General features: G+C 35.9%; 1 protein-coding gene across 1 annotated transcript; it reads right to left on the bottom strand.

Annotated features, from left to right (window-relative positions):
- Positions 1-10,789: 10,789 nt before the first annotated feature.
- On the bottom strand, positions 10,790-19,013 carry LOC110104807 (serine/threonine-protein kinase SAPK7). The gene is made up of 9 exons (XM_020834069.2): positions 18,459-19,013; positions 18,292-18,366; positions 17,942-18,043; positions 17,700-17,753; positions 17,526-17,618; positions 17,336-17,428; positions 11,869-11,973; positions 11,424-11,522; positions 10,790-11,312 (listed from the first exon to the last, which is right to left on the bottom strand). The coding sequence occupies exons 1-9, from the start codon at positions 18,576-18,578 to the stop codon at positions 10,968-10,970; spliced, it is 1,086 nt and encodes a 361-aa protein (XP_020689728.1). The 5' UTR covers positions 18,579-19,013; the 3' UTR covers positions 10,790-10,967.
- Between the last annotated feature and the right edge of the window lie 208 nt (positions 19,014-19,221).

Raw genomic sequence — 19,221 nt, 5'->3', positions numbered from 1 at the left:
CCTTAGCTTTTCCTATATCTCCTTTAAGCTTGTTAGTTGTTCCTTGGATGCCTGTCCTCTTCCTCCATATCTATATATATAGAGCACCTAATAAAGGACACTACAAACCATGCCTATCACGCATTTAGTATATCATAATCCATTTTGAAGCTTAGATGCTTTGATGAAGTTCCCCACCAAATTGTAAGGCATTATCAAGTAAGAATTTGAGATGTTTAAGTTGATAATGAGTGGTATTTTCTTCTTAAAATAGATAGATAATGCATAGATGATAAGGACCGCATACTTTTATGTACCTTTAATAGAGGCTTTCAAGGAAGGAGGGGAGAAGCATGCATTGGCACCAACATTTTGAACATGTAGATAAGAACTTGATTTTACATTTTCATTGTATACTTCTGCATTATTGGTAAGAACTCAAATAAATCTTCTTCTTCTTTTTTCAACATGTTAATTTTGTAAGATTTATTGATTTTTGAATTTTCCGAAGTTAGAAATTTTTTAAATTAAAATGTTGATATTAATGAGACTTTGTTGTGGAAAGGTAATGTATTGTACTAAATTCATGTTGAATGGTACAGTGATTACCTCTTTAAGTTTGAAAATTAGACCGTTAATGAGAGGTCGTTAACAAATGCAATGAGCTCAAGTGAGGATAACAAGAGAATCAAGAAGCTAGACAAGGCACAAAATTTAAAATGGAAAATACAATGAGAGAAAAATCAAAGGTTTAATTTACGCACTTAATCACCCACTAATCATAAGGTGTTAGTTTTTTATCAAGAGAATGATTGCAGTATTAAAAAACATTGAAGCACTTTTTTTTTGCTTATCAATGAAGTTTTATGTATGTGCAATATTATCTTTGTAAAATGTTGAAGTATGATGAAGTTTACATTCTGGTTCATTTTATTCATAAACATGATTAGGGTTTCTTTCAGAAACTATTAAAGCTCTAAACATTCCTCACCATGGAAGGAAAAGTGAGCTCAATAAGTATGGGCCATTTGGGATTTTTGTTTTTTTATTTTATTTTCTATTTTTTTATTTATGTTTAAATACCAAATACAAATATATTTAATATTCAAAATAGGCATTCCTTTTTTTATTTTAATATTGCATAAGATGATGATGTTGGGTGGTGATAGCAATCGAGGGTGATAGCCGTCATGATTTTCATTGAAAATAATAATAATAAACATTTAAAAGTTGTTTGAGTATTTCAAAAAATAGCTTGATTTATTTTAAAAAATAAAACTAACTAAAAATACAAAGCAAATATTTTTATAAAATAAAAAATAATTCAAAATAATATGTGAACAAATGTAAAAAAAGTAAAATTTTGAACACTTCTATAGTCATAATTTTGTTACTAGATAGATAAATAAATCACACCTTTTATATCCACATTTAAAAGATAAAATGTAATATTCATAAATCAAATATCTCTTGTTAACACATTTTTTTAATGTTAGCAACTGAACTTTCCATCCCATGTCCTTTTTTAAAGGTGGAGAGGATATTTACAAATATATCATTAAATTCTTATCTATTTATATATTTAACATCTGAATTCTTATATTTACCTTTGTAACACCATATTGTCATATCAAAATTTATGCATGTAAAGACTAATAAACTAAAAAAGATTTTACTAACAATTATGTATTAAATCATCTATTTACTTATGTAAAATCTAAATATTTATATTTTCGTTTATAACATCTTAGTATCTAAGTCGCATTCAAATTATACACAGAAAGAAGTATTCACTTTGGTAATTTTAGTGAAATGTTTTATATGATTTAAAAATTAGGATGCTATATAAGTAAATATAAAAAATTAGGTGCTAGATATATAAATATATAAGAAATTAGTGCTATGCATGCAAATCCCCATTATCTAAGTAATTTAAATGAGTCAAAACTGATTTGAAATTGAGAGAAGCTTTTAGTATCAATTTAAAATTATATCTAAACAAATTTACATGGATTCCATTAAATTCTTTTCTATTTACACACTTAAGATCAATATCATTATATTTATTTTTATACCACCCTTATCATATTGTCACATAGTTCCTCTCTCTCTCTCTCTGACTTAATCATTCAACATGCTAGTTAGAGAGTACATCATGTACGTGTCTAAGGCATTCAATACCAGAGGTCATTAATTGTTGTACTTATTATTCTTTATTGATGCAGCTTTTGAATCATTATAAATAAATGGTGAAAATAATTATTTTGGATCTTTTGACATTTTTTATAGACAATTGAGCTAGTAGATCAATTTCATAGAGTTTTTACTCTCTCTATCTCTCTCCTCATTATCACATAGGTTCTCAAGTCACATCCCCTCAAAGCTTGACTACTAATAAGGTTGTATGTCATCCACAAATAAACTTGGATCCAGCATTAATCTCTTAATTTCACCACACCATAGCTAAATTATTCATGTAGTAATTTAAGTATTCCAACTAGTGCACTTTGTAGTTTACTATTAAAATCAAGGCCAATCAAAATCATATCTTCCGCTCACCTAGTGCGAACTAATCACCCTAGATTCATTGTTTGGTCCTCAAGACATGTTAAGTCATATATGTCTGACTATTCCAAAATGATTGCATCATGTGAGATAAATATAAAGAAGATTTGCTCACCAATCCAACCGCCAACCTCATTTGAATAAGCAGGCAGCATGGGCAGGCAAACTTAGGTAGTGCAAACGGGCATGCGGGCTAGCTTTTGCTGGTGGGGAGCCGGATAGCACGTGCGGGCAGGCATGGCCGATAGCTTCCATGGACAGCTGGGTGGTCTATTTTTTAATTATTATTTTTAGTTATTCTGATGGCATTTTCTAGTCGGACAACCACCAGAAAACTTTTCGGCAAAAAAATTCCACAGGGCGGAAATTTTTCCTGAAATTTATTTGGCCGGAAATCCGCAAAAAATTAACAAATTTCTGACGAAAAATTTGCCAGTAATGCATTATTTTCCTGTAGTGAATGGCACAATATCTGCCACAAAGTACTTCTCTATCAAGCCCAATAATGCTTCAAAAGGACCAACTCTTAGGCACCCTTTTGCCCATCAACTGGTTAAAACTTGCCTATGATTCCCCTTCAGCCCACCACGTGGTCTGTGCCCTCAATAACTATAAGAGCTGTTGTTGTTTTGATTTATGCACCATTGCTATAGGGCCAACTCTCATCACTTTTGATACCTCCATATCACTAAGGCCTTGCTCTCTTTTTGTATCTACAAACATAACTCCTAAAGCAATAAAAGGCAAACAAGGGGTCAAGTATCAACACATATAAATAAACACTACATATACATAGAATGAGCTAGTAGATCATTTTTCTTAGAGTTTTTCCTCTCTCTCTCTCTCTCTCTCTCTCTCTCTCTCTCTCATTCTCACATAAGTTCTCAAGTCACACCCCCTCAAAGTTTGACGGCTAGTAATGTGTCGTCCAAAAATAAACTTGGATCCAACAATAATCTCTTAATTTCACCACACCATTAAAAATTATTTATGTAGTAAATTGAGTATTCCAACTAGTGCACTTTGTAGTTTACTATTAAAATCAAGGCCAATCAAAATTATATTGTATGCTCACCTAGTGCGAACTAATCACCCAAGGTTCATTTTTTGGTCCTCAAGACATGATAAGTCATATATGTCGTCCGACTATTCCAAAATGATTGCATCATGTGAGATAATTATAAAGAAGACATTAAGCCACACTTGCTTATTAGCTCACTAAGGGTTCATTGCTCACCAATCCAACATCCAACCTCATTTGATTCATATAGTTAATTTTTTCGTATTTTCTTCTTTCTAATCGACTGATTGTTGTCATTTTAGAGATTGAATCTTTGGTTGCTCTAGCACTATGCAAACAAACCAACTCCTCAAAGTATAATGGCCTAATATGCCACAAAGTACTTCTCTATCAACCCCAATAAAGATTCTAAAGGACCAACTCTTAGGCACCCTTTTGGCAATCAACTGGTTAACACTAGCCTATGATTCCCCTTCAGCCCACTACAAGGAATGTGCCCTCAATAGCTATAAGTGCTATTATTTCTTTGATTTATACACCATTGCTATAGGTCCAACTCCCATCACTTATGATACCTCCATATCACCAAGGCCTTGCTTTCTTTTTGTGTCTACAAACATCACTCCTAAAGCAATAAAAGGAAGGTCAAGTATCAACACATACAAACAAACACTACATATATAGAGAGAGAAGAAAGAGTGAAAACACACAAGGGAGAGTAACTAGGAAATAGGTGGTGAAGGGAACCCCCAATTCTACCTTTTATTCATCCATCTAATCTAGAGTTCAAGCTTGATCGGATGGGTTTTATGTCTGAAAATTATGTACATATATACAGTGAACTTTCTTTTCCCCTTTCTATAGATGTAAGCCTACATTTTAAAACATGTAAGACTCTCCGTTTGCAAGTTTATCTTGTATTATGCATCCTCCCTTTTAATGTGATCACTCTATGTATAATGATCCTTCAAATAAGTATCTCACAAAAGGTCCAACAAAAGTGGAAGGGGTAATACCCAACCTCAAGACAATTTATCTCCTTCGATAGTAAATCTCCATCACATAATTAGCCCACTACTTGCAATTCAATGAGTCTTCAATAGATTTTAGTGACAACTAAAGAAAACAAGCTAACTTATGAGCCAACACAATCACCTGATATAATCTTAAACTTGATTAGTTAAGTCTAGCATTCAAGCTCATGTTATAGTGATTTCTGCTTGGAGAAAAGTTGGTGTAATGGCTTCTTCATCCACAAAAAACTACTAGCATGCTTAGTACTTGCAATATAATTTGCCTATGGTTGACAAAGGCTACATTTACTGCAACTCTCACTATTATGCTAAGCCTCACTACTATTCTCATAATCGTTTCAATTTTATAACTTCATAATAATTAATCACCATTTAACGAGAAGACTCGAGGGCACCATTGGACCTGAATCAATGGTAGCAATAAATTTGATTTGCTTTCAATCTAAGATTGAAGAATAGGAGATGGAAAGGTTGGTTTGATTCTCCCTTTTGTTGGAATTGATTCAAAGCTCAAAATTAGTTCAAAACTACTTGACTTCACCCCGTTATGATATGTAGCGCAAACAAGTCCAATCGAGTATGAGTAGTGAGATTATTAAGCTAAGCTTGTTTACCACACAATGAGCTCGAACTAGAGCTCAAACTCATTTAATGAGCTTGAACTCAACTTGTTGTATAAAATTTAAGCTCTAGTTGGGCTGGATTACACAATTTAAACTCATTTTGTAGTGTTTTAAACACCCGGCAAAGGGAAAAAAAGGTCCTGAGTCGTAGTAGTCTAAATCACCCGGCAAGAAGAAGAGCAACTCGGGCTTGATTACTCGACACATTTTTCGGATGCAAGCCGACGAACAACGGGAAGGAGAAAAAGAAGACAAACAACACGATAATGCCATGGAAGTTGTTCTGCTTTTTCACTGGCCTCTAATTAAAGTTTGTCTGCAACTTTTTATCTTTTCCATCATCTTTAATTTTAACATATATTTAATGCTTTATATATATATAATTAATTAATTTATTTATTTATTTAAAATCTACCGTAGCTTTTTTGAGGGGGGCTCATCTCTGCAACACTTAATTTTATTCTTCTCTTTTAATGACCAACAATATGTGTCATAATGCATTGCAGGTCTCCCCAGCATCTTATAGAATTTCCTTTTAAGTATGATGGGTACTTTTTTTATCACAAAATAGGCTTGATGCATTCCTCCACTTCAACCATCCAACTTGAATTCTGCTGATAATATCCCCATCTATTTCACCATCACTCTGAACAATAGATCCAAGATATCTAAAACGTGTACTCTTATTAATGAATGGGAAGAAGCCGAGAACAACAAAACCATCTTAAAAAAGATAACAAAAAAGAAATCCCCAAAGCCTCAAAAATCGTGAAAAGCCTAGACTCAAATCATTCTGATCTCAGTCATTATAGAGTCATCAAATGTAAGACCCCTAATTGTCTGAAGACCATCCAAGGGGGTGCATGTGGAATGGGAGACATCTTCATCAATGGCCAAAAATTTCCTAACATGCCAAAATAACATAATCCATGATTCATGAAGGCATACAGCAGCAGATAGCATCCCGAATAGATTTAGCAACATAACACAGTTATATCAGTTCCAAAAGACATCTAGAATTCCTCCTCTTGATGATTTTATCAAACACAGATCTCTTGATTTTGAGGGTAATAGTAATAAAAAAAATTTCTTGTAACCAAACCTTTTATATTCCTTTATCTAAATAAAATAAATTGAGCAACAAGTAATCAAAAGGAACAAGCTTTGAACAGGTTGGGAATATTTTTGGTCATTGATCCATTCGAAGAGGTGCAAGATTGTAGGTCTAAGGAGAAGAGCTCTAGATTCCGAAATTAAGACATTCAGTATGAAATATGAGTAGTTACATTTAGATCCTAAAGTCTAAGCTCTAGAAGAATCCTAGGATAGATCCTAAGGTCAGGATTCTAAGAAGATCCTAGGGTTCGAATTGATTTGGAAATTAAATAGATTTAAAATCAAGATTAGTTCAAGTGACCTCATAAAAAAAATGAGGTCAACAATTACATGTTAGAACTATAATAATGCCCCGCTTATTCAATGCATCAGCAGTTTTCAAGCCTCCAACTATAAATAACCAAGAAAATATAGAATATATCAATACAAACCACTTATGCAAAATCATTTTAGACCAACTACAAAGGGGTTGGTTTTTGTAAAACTCCTTTATGAATAAACCAAATGAACTTTCAATTGAATTTCCCCGGGTTAAATAGGAAACTGAACTATCTAGAATGGGGATATATTTGATCACGTTGATAACGAACAATGGCATGTAATCAGGCAAGCTCCAATTAAAGCTCATTATAAGATTTTTGACAAGAAAACTATGTTCATAATCCTGCAAAAGATGGCAACCATCCGAGATGTCTGCAAGACAGATACAATTACACCAGTGATCCCAGAGCATAGATATTGGGGCTGACGGGGTAACCATGAATTGAAAATAGTGCGTAACTTCTACAGCCATCCTACAAATTGATTTCCAAAGTTGGTGGCATGGGATGGGGTAGGCCGCCATGGAGAATAATATCTATATTTTAACCAAGTAGAAAGTGGTAATGTACAGTTATACATTCGACTAATCACAGAACAGTTAAAGGCAAAATGAAGTGCATATAAAGAATGTAATCCCAACCCACCTAAAAGTTTAGGCTTACAAACTTGATCCCATGAGACCATTCTAAGCTTTCTGGAGTCCCTAGGGTCTCCAAAAAATAGGAAGCTAGAGGAAACTTTATTTACAAATTTAATTACTGCTTTAGGCAATATAACACCACAAATCCAATAGGCTATGGAGTTAAGGATGGTGAATTTCAAAAATTACAACCTACCGGCCATATATAAGAGATTAACTTTCCAACCTAACAGCTTATTAGTAATATTATCCATCAGAGGTAAAAAAATCCACTACTTTTTGCCTATGTAAAGACAAAAGGATGCCCAAATAGTTGATCTGAGTGCTCACATGAGCGATGGAGAGACAAGTGGAGATCCCATCTTGATTTGAATACTCCTAGGAATCATGACCGAGCTTTTATCAAAATTAACATGAAGATCATATGCTTTGGCAAAAGTGTTGAGAATATTGGTCGGTTTTTTATAATTTTCAATTTTAAGATTCTAAAAAACCAGCAAATCACCTATGCACAAGAGGTGTGTGAGAGTAAAGCCATCAATATTAATACCTATGAATCCACCATCATTAATGAAAGTTGAGAAAGCATTCATAATCATACATAATAGGTATGGACTAAGCAGGCAACCTTGCCTCGACCAACAAAAGAAGGGAAGTAATCCTCAAGGGCACCATTAATAACAACTGAGAAATTTACATCGATATCCAGCTTTGCGGATATCCAGCTTAGCACAGAAGTGTTCATTACCCCCCCTTATAGCAGGCAATAGTGTGTAGTTCATTTGCAAAGATGATATTGTCCGTAGAGACTCTAAATTTTATGAAACTAGCTTGATTAGCAATAACAATCAAAGGCATGATAGGTTTAAGTCTGTTAGCTAAAATGTTTTCTATGAATTTGTAAAAATTATTACATAAAGCTATGGGCTTAAAATTAGAATAAGAATTTGCATGTTTAGTTTTGGGGATAAGAGTAAGAGCAGTAGCTTTTACTCATTTTGGGAGATAGCCTTTGGTGAAAAAAGACATTACTACCATACACACTGTGGGGCCAAGGATATGCCAACCAGATTTGTAAAAGTAAAAATTATAGCCATCTGGACCAGGGGCTGAGGAAGAGGCTCTAGAGAAGATTGCTTTTCTGATTTCATCATTAGTTACAAACTAAGTGAGCGAGAAAGATAAATGAGTTGGGAGTGTTTTATCGATCGGGAAGATTTCCATGTCTTTGTATGTGGGAGGAGAAGGGCTGTAAAGTGCTTGAAAATGGTGTATAATAGACGAGATGACCTCATACCTAGAGGTATGAGGAAAAGTATAACCCAAGTTTATAGCTGCTTTGGTGTTACTCGGCCTACTTTTGATTTTGGCATAAATAAATTTCATATCATCCTCCCCACGAGTGATCTAATTAGCTTTGGCTTGCAGATTGGCCCATGAAGCAAGCATATTAGAGAATTCTGAGATTTGCAAATTAATTGCTTTAATCTTTTCCAAATAGTTTACTTGCATCTAATGAAGCTTTTCAAGATGAGTATTAATGATATAAGAATTGGCCCAATTCTCCTTCTTTATTGCTCCTTCCAGCTACTTAAGATTGTTACATAAATGAACGATTGGATTACCTGAAGTAGGTTTAGAAAATACCTCAAGCATTAGAGCCCAATACCAATCAAACTTTATCCAAAAGTTTTTAAAAAGGAATATGTGGTTGGAAAAGAACATAATTTTAGAATGCATAATAATGGGGTTGTGGTCAGAGTAGGAGGGGCTTTGAAAAGAACATAAAGAGCTCGAGTAGGCCCTCCTCCGATCCTCATTCGCAAGAGCTCTGTCTAGTTTTATGTGAATAGGATTATCTATACACTGGCTAAACCAAATGTATTGGCTACCCATCGACTGCAAGTCCATCAGACTAGTGTCAAAAATCATGGAGTTAAGCTCCCAAAGATAGCTTTGTGAGAGAGGAGAACCTCCCACTTTATCTGACACGAATCTATAGCAATTATAGTCGCCATCAGAATCCAAGGGATGTTCTGAGGCGAAACAATTTGCCTAATTTGATCCCATAAATCCTTCCTCTTTGCACTATTGTTTGAGGCATATATAACAGAGAGTTGAAAAGGGGTGTAACACCAGACAGAGAAAACACTAGAAATAAGCTGACTGGATATGTAGGAAGGATAGACGTTCAGTTGCTAGAATTCCACTTAACCCAAATGCTGCCAGATTTGAGAGGTTGAAGTTATTACAGCTGTCCTCAGATGTAAAGACATAATATGCTAGGTGAAATAAGGGGTCTTGCAGGGAGGATGCATGTATCCTATTCTCCAATATATATAGCATATCAAATTTGAAGGGCTCAATCAAATGTCTACAATAGAGCACTTTATCAGGGTTACTAAAGCCCTTGATATTCGAAACTGCTATATGAGGCAATGACATTAAGTTTTAGGGGATGGGGAGCTTATTGGCTTGCATCTCCCAGTTGATTTTTTGTGCATTGTTGTATTGACTGGTTGTTGAACAAGTTCAAAACTCGGCTGCTAGCTCAATAGATACAAAAGTGTTTTGGTTGTCAACTTGCTGCTGAAGAATGTCAAATTTATTTGGAGAAAGAACCTCAGAAGTGGATGTCGTGTCAAGCATGCGTGGTGTGCTGGATGATGATGTTCCATCTTCGGTGGGAGAATTGAGGTTCAGGATGATGATATTTGTTATTGTTGAGGCAACAATATGAGGTATGGAAGGTTATATAGTATTGGCTTGAGGGGATTATAGAAGAAAAGAAGTGTTACAGATATGGGAATGTTTCTGATATTTGTTTGTTTAGTTTGTAAAATTTTGGGGTTGCTATTTGGTATGGGAGGTGGGAGGAGTATTGATTTTTGAAACATTAGAAGAGGGTGTTGATGAGCCAGGTTGATTGGGGGTTATGATATCAAATGAAATAGTCCAGCCTATAGTGACACGACTCCTAGGTTTTTTTGCTAGAGCTTCAACCTCTAGCATGGAGCTCCACTGCAGTGTTATTGCCAGGTTGTTTGGGAGGAGTAGGCTTTGAAGGACAATAAGATAGAATAATGAACAAGGGACTTACAAAATTCACATGGAGATATCCGCCATTCATACTGGACATTTAAATGAAATTCTTCTCCGTCCAGGGTGATAGGGATTTTTATAGCTTCACTATCAACTTGCACACACATTCTAGTTCGAGCAGCTCAGCTCATTTATACCCCTTATGCCCTAATGAGCATATCAAATGTGCTAAATTCAATAGAGCATCATACATGATGTACTTGCCTAATGCAAATATATGCACATAACACATAATTTTAACACAAAGTAAACTAAGAATTTGTTTGAAATAATTTTCTTACTTCTTTCTGCAACACAACTTTTTAATTAAAAAAAAAACTTTTGAAAATGAATAAAATAAGCGAACAAAAGTTGTCCCAAACAAAACCTAACACTTACCATCAATTACTAGAATCAAGAACCATTTCTTGCCCATTCACTTTACTTAAACCTTTTGTATTGGAACATAATTTGAAAAATAATAATAATAATAATAAAGCAAACCAAGTTAAGTGAGGCCAAAGCAACAAGAAGGTAATAGAATTCACAATGAACAACACAGAAAAGTAATGCGCTTTGTACTTCTATCAACTAATTACATATTCACCACTAGCTTGGACTTCCTTGACCTGCTTCTCATACTCATCTTCCTCCTCTTCCTCTTCCTCTGCCTCTTTTTCCTCCTTTTCCTTCTTTCCTTTGGTTTCCTCTTCCTCGTCTTCTTCAACCCATCCTGGAACAACAGGAGGGGTTGAGGGAGGAAGATTCTTCGCTTCCTTAACAATCTCCATGATGTCCTCAACGCTCTGAAGAGAAGAGGTCAGCGCGCTGGTATCCCTCTTGTAATACACTGCCTGTGCTATTTCAGTTAGCTCCCTCGGTAAGTTCTTCAAGAACCATGGTTGTTTCTTTATCTCGTTTATAGTTATCCTCTTCAAGAAAGGAAGAAAAATACTCAGCGTTTCATATCTAATTTGGAAATGTTCAGCAACTTCAATACATCTATTGAAGATTTCAGATAAAATTTAAGATGTAAAAAACACCTTAGTGGGGTTGGGGACAAAGATCCGGGAGAGAAGATGCCGACAGTCCTGGGATATGTGGACATGATCAGGTATCTTGTACTGTACTGACATGATTCTCTGTAGTTCAAAATTCATTGCAACAAAATTTAGGTATAGATCTAACAGATCAAATGATGTTAATTTCCAACGTGATTCTCTGTAGTTCAAAATTTATTGCATTAAATTTAAATTTTATTTAGGATAATTTTCTTAATGCTTTCTGAAATGACTTTTTAATACAAAATTTTTATACTAAAAAATTAATTTAGAAAGCAAAAAAAATGTGTCAAACGAAGTCTAAGTTATGCATCTAACATATCTCAAATGATGTTAAATTCTCATGCATGACAGTGCTATCCTATGCAAAAAATATCATGATTTTGAAATAAATAAAAAACCAACATCAGTGGAATTAAGTCTTTACCCCAATGGTTTTTCTGAAGTTTTTGGGATCGTCCGGATCTTCAAATGGGTAAGCTCCCACCAGCATGACATACAGAGTTACTCCGCAGGACCAGACATCTGCAAGCTGCAGCAGAACTCAGTCATAATTTATGTTAATCACATAGCTTAAAAGCTCAAAATGAAATACACTAAGGCTTTGTTAGGGGCGGCTTTCTTACTGCTTTTTAAAAAGCAGCTCTCCCGTAGAATTTTTTTTATTTTGTACTAAAAATTTATTTTAAGAAGCAGGAAAAAAACTGTCCCAAATGAAACCTAAGTTCATTTATAATCAAGGATTCCGCTGATATCATAAAAATCATTCCTTCAAGTACAACAAGTATGAATCTCGGTTATCTATTCGGATGAAATTAGAAACTTCCAGAAGAAAATGCTGGCCTAGTACCATAAGAAAAAAGGTACTTCGAAGACTTTCAAAGTTGGTAAAGCTTTCTGAAATGAGGGCTGCTAAATCAACCAAATACAGAGGCGGAAATAAGCATCTGAGTCATTAAGTATGTGGATGGTATGGTAATTTCAATCATATCTAATTATTTGGTAATCACTTTCGACATAAGTTCAGCTCCTATAACTTTCTAATTTTTGAAAAGAATTCAAACTGATGATGATTTCTGATTAAGGGATTGTGAATGTCATTAGATAGTCAGAGAGATCAAGGATGAAATTGGCTCCAAGTTCCGGCTAGTTCATCAAAAGAAAAGCAGAATATAAGGGCTCCATCCAAGGCAAATGAAAAAAGGTTGAAGATTCAAGCTGTTTTACTTGCTTATGGTGAGGGAAACTGACCATTGAGTGAATAAGGATCAAGAGGGGAGGAGGGGAGACAACACAATATTTTTTTAAGAGATTTGACAATTTGTCAGAATCTCTCTTTTTTTTTTGAATGGGGTATCGACCCGCTGCCACATCAGCTTGCGAGATGCTTGGCGGCATCATTAGTCCCTCGGCTGACCTAGAGATGGTACTCACACCCATGAACCACCTGGCCCGTGCTTAAGAGGTCCCCACCTAAGGGCCGTTGCCGCCCGAGGGAATCGAGCATGGATTGGGGAGCTCCCAACCGCACTCGCCTACCAACCGAACTAAGCATCGGTGGGTAGATAATCTAAGCTTAAGTTTGTCTCTCTATTGTGTAACCCCTTGAGAAGGCTGAGTGGATATTTATTAATATAGAATTTTCTGTAGGTGGTTTCAGAATAAAAAATGGTGCAATGGCTACAGCCGACAGGATATGAAACAACAAAGGTAGTGGTCCATGTTGCAAGCTAGGAAACAATCACATGCAAGGCGACAAGCATCAGAGAGTCAGATGATTGAGAGATGACTCTTGAAAGCACAGGAGATTTGTGGTAGATAGACACTGCAATGTTGCAGGGAATATAACTAATGTGGTTATCACTCCATACATAAAATGTCTACATAGCTTCTCTCGACTAGCCAAAGCTCGTGGCGATACTTGAGGATGCACCAAGACATAAAGAAGAAATTGTCAAGAGTTCAAGGTGCGAATCCGATTGGTCTTGCTGAGGGCTAATCTTGTCGACAGCTCCTAGGCGATCCAACCAGTGTATAATAAGATGAAAATTGGGCAACAATCTTCAAAATATTCAAAAAGCCTCCTACAATACAACCGATAAGAAAACTAAAATTACTTGGCATTCTGCAGGGCAAGGCTAGTTAATGAATTGGGACAAGACTAGCGACTTCTGGACCATGTCAAGCTTTGACTCTGATCAGTTTGGGTTTGTAAACAAATCAAACCATAACTCAAATTATTATTAATGTGAATGGCTCTGATGAGGCACATAGGATTGTGTGTTGCACTTTCCAGATACTCTAAAATCATATAAATATGCACTTTTGAGCGGCTTTGCACACTCCATTAGCCTCGATTTTAGACTTCATCAACATAGTGGACTCAACCCTCCAAAGATGAGGTCCATCTCGGGTAGCTGGTACAAAGATGCAGGCTTATGACGTCGATAGTTGTTATGAACTTTGAGGAGTTGGCGAAGATGGACGAGGAACAATAAGAAAAAATTTGTGCCTAAAAGCCCAAGTTAGAGAGGCACACTCAGACAACGATCGCCCTAGAGTCACTCCAATGAGACTACAACTGATACTTTCACAATTATCAGGCAGTCGCACAAAAGCTCAAAAGGCTTGCATCTTCCAACCAACCACGGTCTGCTGTTATAATCCAACCAAAGATGATCCTTTAAAATTCTTGACCATTGAAGGGGAAGTGACATAAGAAACTAATCAAACAGAATTACAGGAATTGGTCTTGTGGTACTAAGAGATTAAGGATTGGATGCAGATGGACGTAGAAAATAAGGACCAAGTGTTGCCTCCAACCATAAATGAAATCTGGTCACAACTATAGCTGATTGAATCTAGCAATTAGCTGCCCACTTCGGATCATCTGGATGATCTCTCAATCTACGGGGTAAGCCTTATCAGATGAGATCGCGGTGGCAATGCCTTCACCTTGGTCAAGGAGGTCCAAATTAAGACAACAGGAACCATCATCAAGTTAAATGCCTACTAGGGTAAGCAAGGCGTTCGGTAGGAAGCTCCATATAATGTTGCCTGGGGTGAGATATCATGGCAAGGGCACTCATTTTATAAACCTTAGAGATTGAGGTTAGCCAACTATGTCTGCTCATGGAGAAGATGGAGTTGGTGTAAAAATTAAATCTTGTTATCAATGAAATTTTTCTTTTTGAAAAAACGTGAATATCTTGCACTGTGCTTTTTCGATTTGAACATGTTGGAGATATGAAAGTGTAATATAATTTCACCCCTTAGAGAATTGATTGATTTGGTGAGAACCAAGGGTGGATATAAACTCTTTGTTTGACTTACCATATTAAATACTTCACAAAAGTGGGCAACCTGCTCAGTTAAATGAGAGAAAATCTTTACGTCCATTGTAAGTGTAAAGGAGAACTTCATTATCATAAGGGAAGCATTGCAGAACCTCCCAATTTTCAAACTCAGCTCTCTCATATCACAATTTAGAAAAATATCTACAATTGAGTTCATTTCTCTACCATGTAACTTCTTGTGAAGCCCGAGGAGACATTTAGAAGCAATGGACTATCTTTAGGAACTTTCAGAATGGATAGTGGTGTTGATGTAGTCAAGAATTTACGTTTTATGTATTTTTATTTTTTCATATTATTGGACGCTATGTATTTTATTTTTGTATTGCCCTATGATGAAAAACAACCAATGACCAAGCTTGGTCGGTGGTCTCAGGTTGGTTCATACCATTGTCATTTCTTTTTAGTTTGATCTTGCTTCCTTGCTCCTTATGGGCTACTTGGGTGGTTAGTTGTGGGCTATTTTTCCTCATTGGGCTTGACCCATTTCCCCCTTTTGGCTGTTCGGATTTCCCCTTTGCTGATTTGGCTGCTTGGGATTCTTCCCCTCTCCTTTTTTAGCTGTTTGATTTTCCCCTTTGTTGATTCTTATGCTTGATGCTTTGACTTCTCCTTTGAGAGCTGATTTGGATTGCTTTTATTGGCTGAAATGATGGCTCATTTAATTGAACAATTAAATACTTTTTCACCTCCTTGCCCGATATAAAGTGGTTGAAACTATGTTGTAAAAAATAGTTTTTGGTAAGAAAAAATCAACCTGGGGGTTTCTTCATGGCTTGCGAGCTAGTCTTTCCCCTATCTCCTATTACTTTCTCTCGGTTTTCTTTCTTCTTCTCTCCACGATTTCCCTTCCACATGTATCTTTGTTCTCTAAATATTGTGAGTTATGAGGGGGTGTTGTTATCCGGTTCAGTTGGTATTTGCTTGAGAAGTGCAAATTTGTGTCAGATCAAATTTTAGTGGTGGATTACTGGCTAGATCTTTCCTTTGAGCACATTTCCCTAGTTTGGTGTATTGCATGTGAGGTGACCATTCGTGGTTGTTCTGATGGTTATTATTGTTTATGTGTTTTGTATATTTCTTTCCTATGTGATTTCCTAAACAGTTTCTAACTTTTATTTTCTACTAAGTCACTCTCTATTTGTGTTTGTTTGTGTTATTGAAAGGAAGTTTCTTTGTTGTGTGCCTAAGTATTGTCCTAAAAGGTGTACGAACTTAGGCTGCATCAGATATGAGAGCCATGGGCACCCCATTAAGTGGTCGGAGCAGGCACTGATGATTTTGGATTCAACAGAATAAGAAGGTGGTATCTTCTAAAGTTTGAGAGGGAATTTGATCGGGTCTTGCTGGGGATTGATCATATCAATAGCTTCGAGGTAATCCAACAATGAGAAGATGATAACCGAGCAATGTTCTATAGACTATTTGAAATGTTTTCTCCAACTTAACTCGCAAGAGAAATAGAACTGGTTAACATTTTGTAGTACAACATCAATCAATGAATGGGCCTTTAATAAGCCCCATATGAATCACGCTTTAAATCTAATCAGTTATGGTTCACAAGCCAACCAAACCAAAATTCAAATTATTCAATACATGAATGGCTCTTATGAGAAGCATAAAATGAAGTGTTATAACCCTAAAGACAATCATCCATGAAATAAAGTAAATAACAAGCATCATTACATGTTAAAATCATAAAAGCCATCAAAATCATAAGGTAAGATTGTATGAGAACAAGTTAGTAAATCAGATATGTATTTAATGCAATTCTGACGAGTATTGGAAACTTTAGGCCTTCCATCCAAAAAATAAACCCCACAATCTGAGATCTATAAGATATTGATTTTGGTCTCATAAGCATGGCATGGTCAATGAAGGAAGCTTAGCCTCAACTCACCAGTTCAAAAAAGAAAATCTAAGCCCACATTTACCCCTCTCCTATGTTGAAGGTTCGCGTATTAAAACATTCAAGAAATCTTCAGGCAAAACGTATTTCCAGTTAGTCAAGGAACAATATAATCACCGTTGGGAAATGAATAATAACAAGAACATATTCAATTTGTTGCCAGTTCAAAGAAGAACAGCCAATAAATATAGGAAGATATTCAACAATTAATTTTGGAACTTTTTTCTTTTACATCTTTATTAGAAGAGCTATCAATTAACTAATTTTATGGGAGATAAGGATCCTCTCGAAAAAACCAGTGATTTAGAAAATCACAACCATTGAAAATAAATTTGACAACTAAGATTGAAGAAATATAGTAATTCACTTTTTCGAAAAAAAAAAGTTGCAAACTGTCAAAAATAGATAACGATAAGATCCAGTAAAAATGCCAGAATGGTCCCATGACAAAGCAAATTCCATAATCAGCCATCAAAGAAGCTCTGAAAACTACAACTCATCACTCGTGCCAGAAACCCATAGGCAGAACACATGTGCCAGCCCTTCAGCGGATCCAAAAATCAAAAGCTGATAAAGTGGAGCTCAAGCGTGCAAATGCAAAATTACCAAAATAAAAAATAAAAAAAGCTCACCTTGCCGTCGTACTCCCGGCGAGAGAGAACCTCCGGTGCGATGTACGCCGGCGTGCCTACTGTTGACTTTGGCCTCGAGTGATGCAGCAACGACTGCTCAAAGAAACATTTTTCCCTATTTTAGAAAAACTCGAAAGCAAATTGATGAAAATTTCAGAGAGAAATCAAAATTTTATAATGAAAATTAGACCTTGGAGTAGCCAAAGTCGCAGATTTTGAGCCGCGGAGCAGGGTTTCCGTCCAAAAGAGTGTTCTCCAGCTTGAGATCACGGTGGCATATTTGCTGAGATCAATTAACAGAGATTATGCAATCAAACTTAAAAAATTATAAGAAAAACTTTGTTTTTGTAAGGTGAGAATTTACCATGAAGTGGCAATAACTGACACCAGATATAAGTTGTTGGAAGAAATATCTAGCCTGTATGGTAAAATAGCAATAGCTAGTGAATCATCCATATGATTTATGATTTATGATTTATGATTTAGGATCAATATTTATATGTATTTATTGTTTGTTGTTCGTCTAATATGAATAAATAGATATATAAAAATTGGAATTAGGTGGATTTTTTGGGGAAATTTGGAGGTAAATTGTGCAGAAAGTACTTCATCTTCGCTGAATCTTCCGGCGTTGCAGATCCGCTCGAAGAGCTCACCACCGGCGGCATACTCCATAATGATCACAAGGTGCGTAGACGTCAGCGCTACCTACCAAACATAAAAAATCTACACGATTTCAGACGAAATAGAGATACAGGAGCACCAGCCAACAAAAACCCTAGGCTACGTTTGGATGCTGATATTTTGATTGTATGGAAACGAAAAACAAATGTTGAAAAGCTCAAATCAATAGCTGCAGCTTAATTAATCAACCAACAAACTGTACTATTTTCATTCATTTTTCTTCACTTCAATCCAAACAAACCGAAAATTCGCAGCTGAAATATCGATTATACCTCCTTGAAACGGATGATGTTGGGGTGCCGGAGAGAGCGATGGTTAATAATCTCCCTCGCCACATTCTCGTCAATCTGGGACAGTACATAGAAGGATAAGAAAATCGCATCAGAATCCTAAATTGAAGAACAAAGTTGAATTAGGGTTTTCTTTTCCGCATCCATACCTTCTTCCCTCTAGGGATATACTTCATAGCGACGAGCTCCTTCGTCTCCTTGTTCCGCATCAGCCTCGCCACTCCAAAGTTTCCACAGCCAAGATCCTTCACCACCTCGTACTTGTCCATCTCGCCTCTCTATTCCTCTTTCGACTCAGCTTTGGATTTCTCCGACCGATCGTTATCCACCGCTTTTCCTCAGCATGACCGACTTGAGGGTTTATACAAGAAAGGAGCGAGCTTTCAGAAACTATAATGCTAATGAGAAGTAAAGCAATTGTCGAATCGAACTGAAAAGAGACAAAGAAACGTATTGATGATCGGGAAGAGCAAGAATGAGGAAAGTTCCTATATTTAATGAGGGAGCACGTCCGAGAGAGGGAAAGACAGAGATTAAGATCCGATCAAAGATGGATTCGTTCCTGAAACGTAATTCCCATTCAATCGGATAGCGGAATTGCAAGGATCGATTTGGGGGGCCGGCGATTGCAAACGGAATGAAGGGGATAAGGAAAGGAAGGTGCGTTTCAGGAAAATAGTACAAAGATGGAGACTTTGGTAGAAAACGACGAGTATTTGGGAAGTGCCGAACTGGCAAAATTTTGTTTCTTTTTCTTAATTTCAATTTCTCACGTGGGGCTTTCTCAAAAGCCACGAACAAAGATGCTGACAAGTGATAAGGGGATAATATTTTTCTTACTCTAAAATTAATAAATTAGATGGTTAGCTCAACATTTTTTTTTTATATATAATTAAATAAATTTTAATGAAA

Source organism: Dendrobium catenatum, unplaced genomic scaffold, assembly GCF_001605985.2.
Source record: "Dendrobium catenatum unplaced genomic scaffold, ASM160598v2 fragScaff_scaffold_231, whole genome shotgun sequence".
Lineage (NCBI taxonomy): Eukaryota > Viridiplantae > Streptophyta > Magnoliopsida > Asparagales > Orchidaceae > Dendrobium > Dendrobium catenatum.
This window is presented reverse-complemented; position numbering and strand designations above follow the sequence as displayed.

Excerpts from the sequence above, each read along its gene's own strand:
- LOC110104807 (XM_020834069.2), bottom strand. The coding sequence starts at position 18,578 with ATGGACAAGTACGAGGTGGTGAAGGATCTTGGCTGTGGAAACTTTGGA. Across the intron at positions 18,367-18,458 it reads ATATCCCTAGAGGGAAGAAG|ATTGACGAGAATGTGGCGAG; the intron begins GTATGGATGCGG and ends GTACTGTCCCAG. Across the intron at positions 11,313-11,423 it reads TTGTCCCCAACCCCACTAAG|AGGATAACTATAAACGAGAT; the intron begins GTGTTTTTTACA and ends CCTTTCTTGAAG.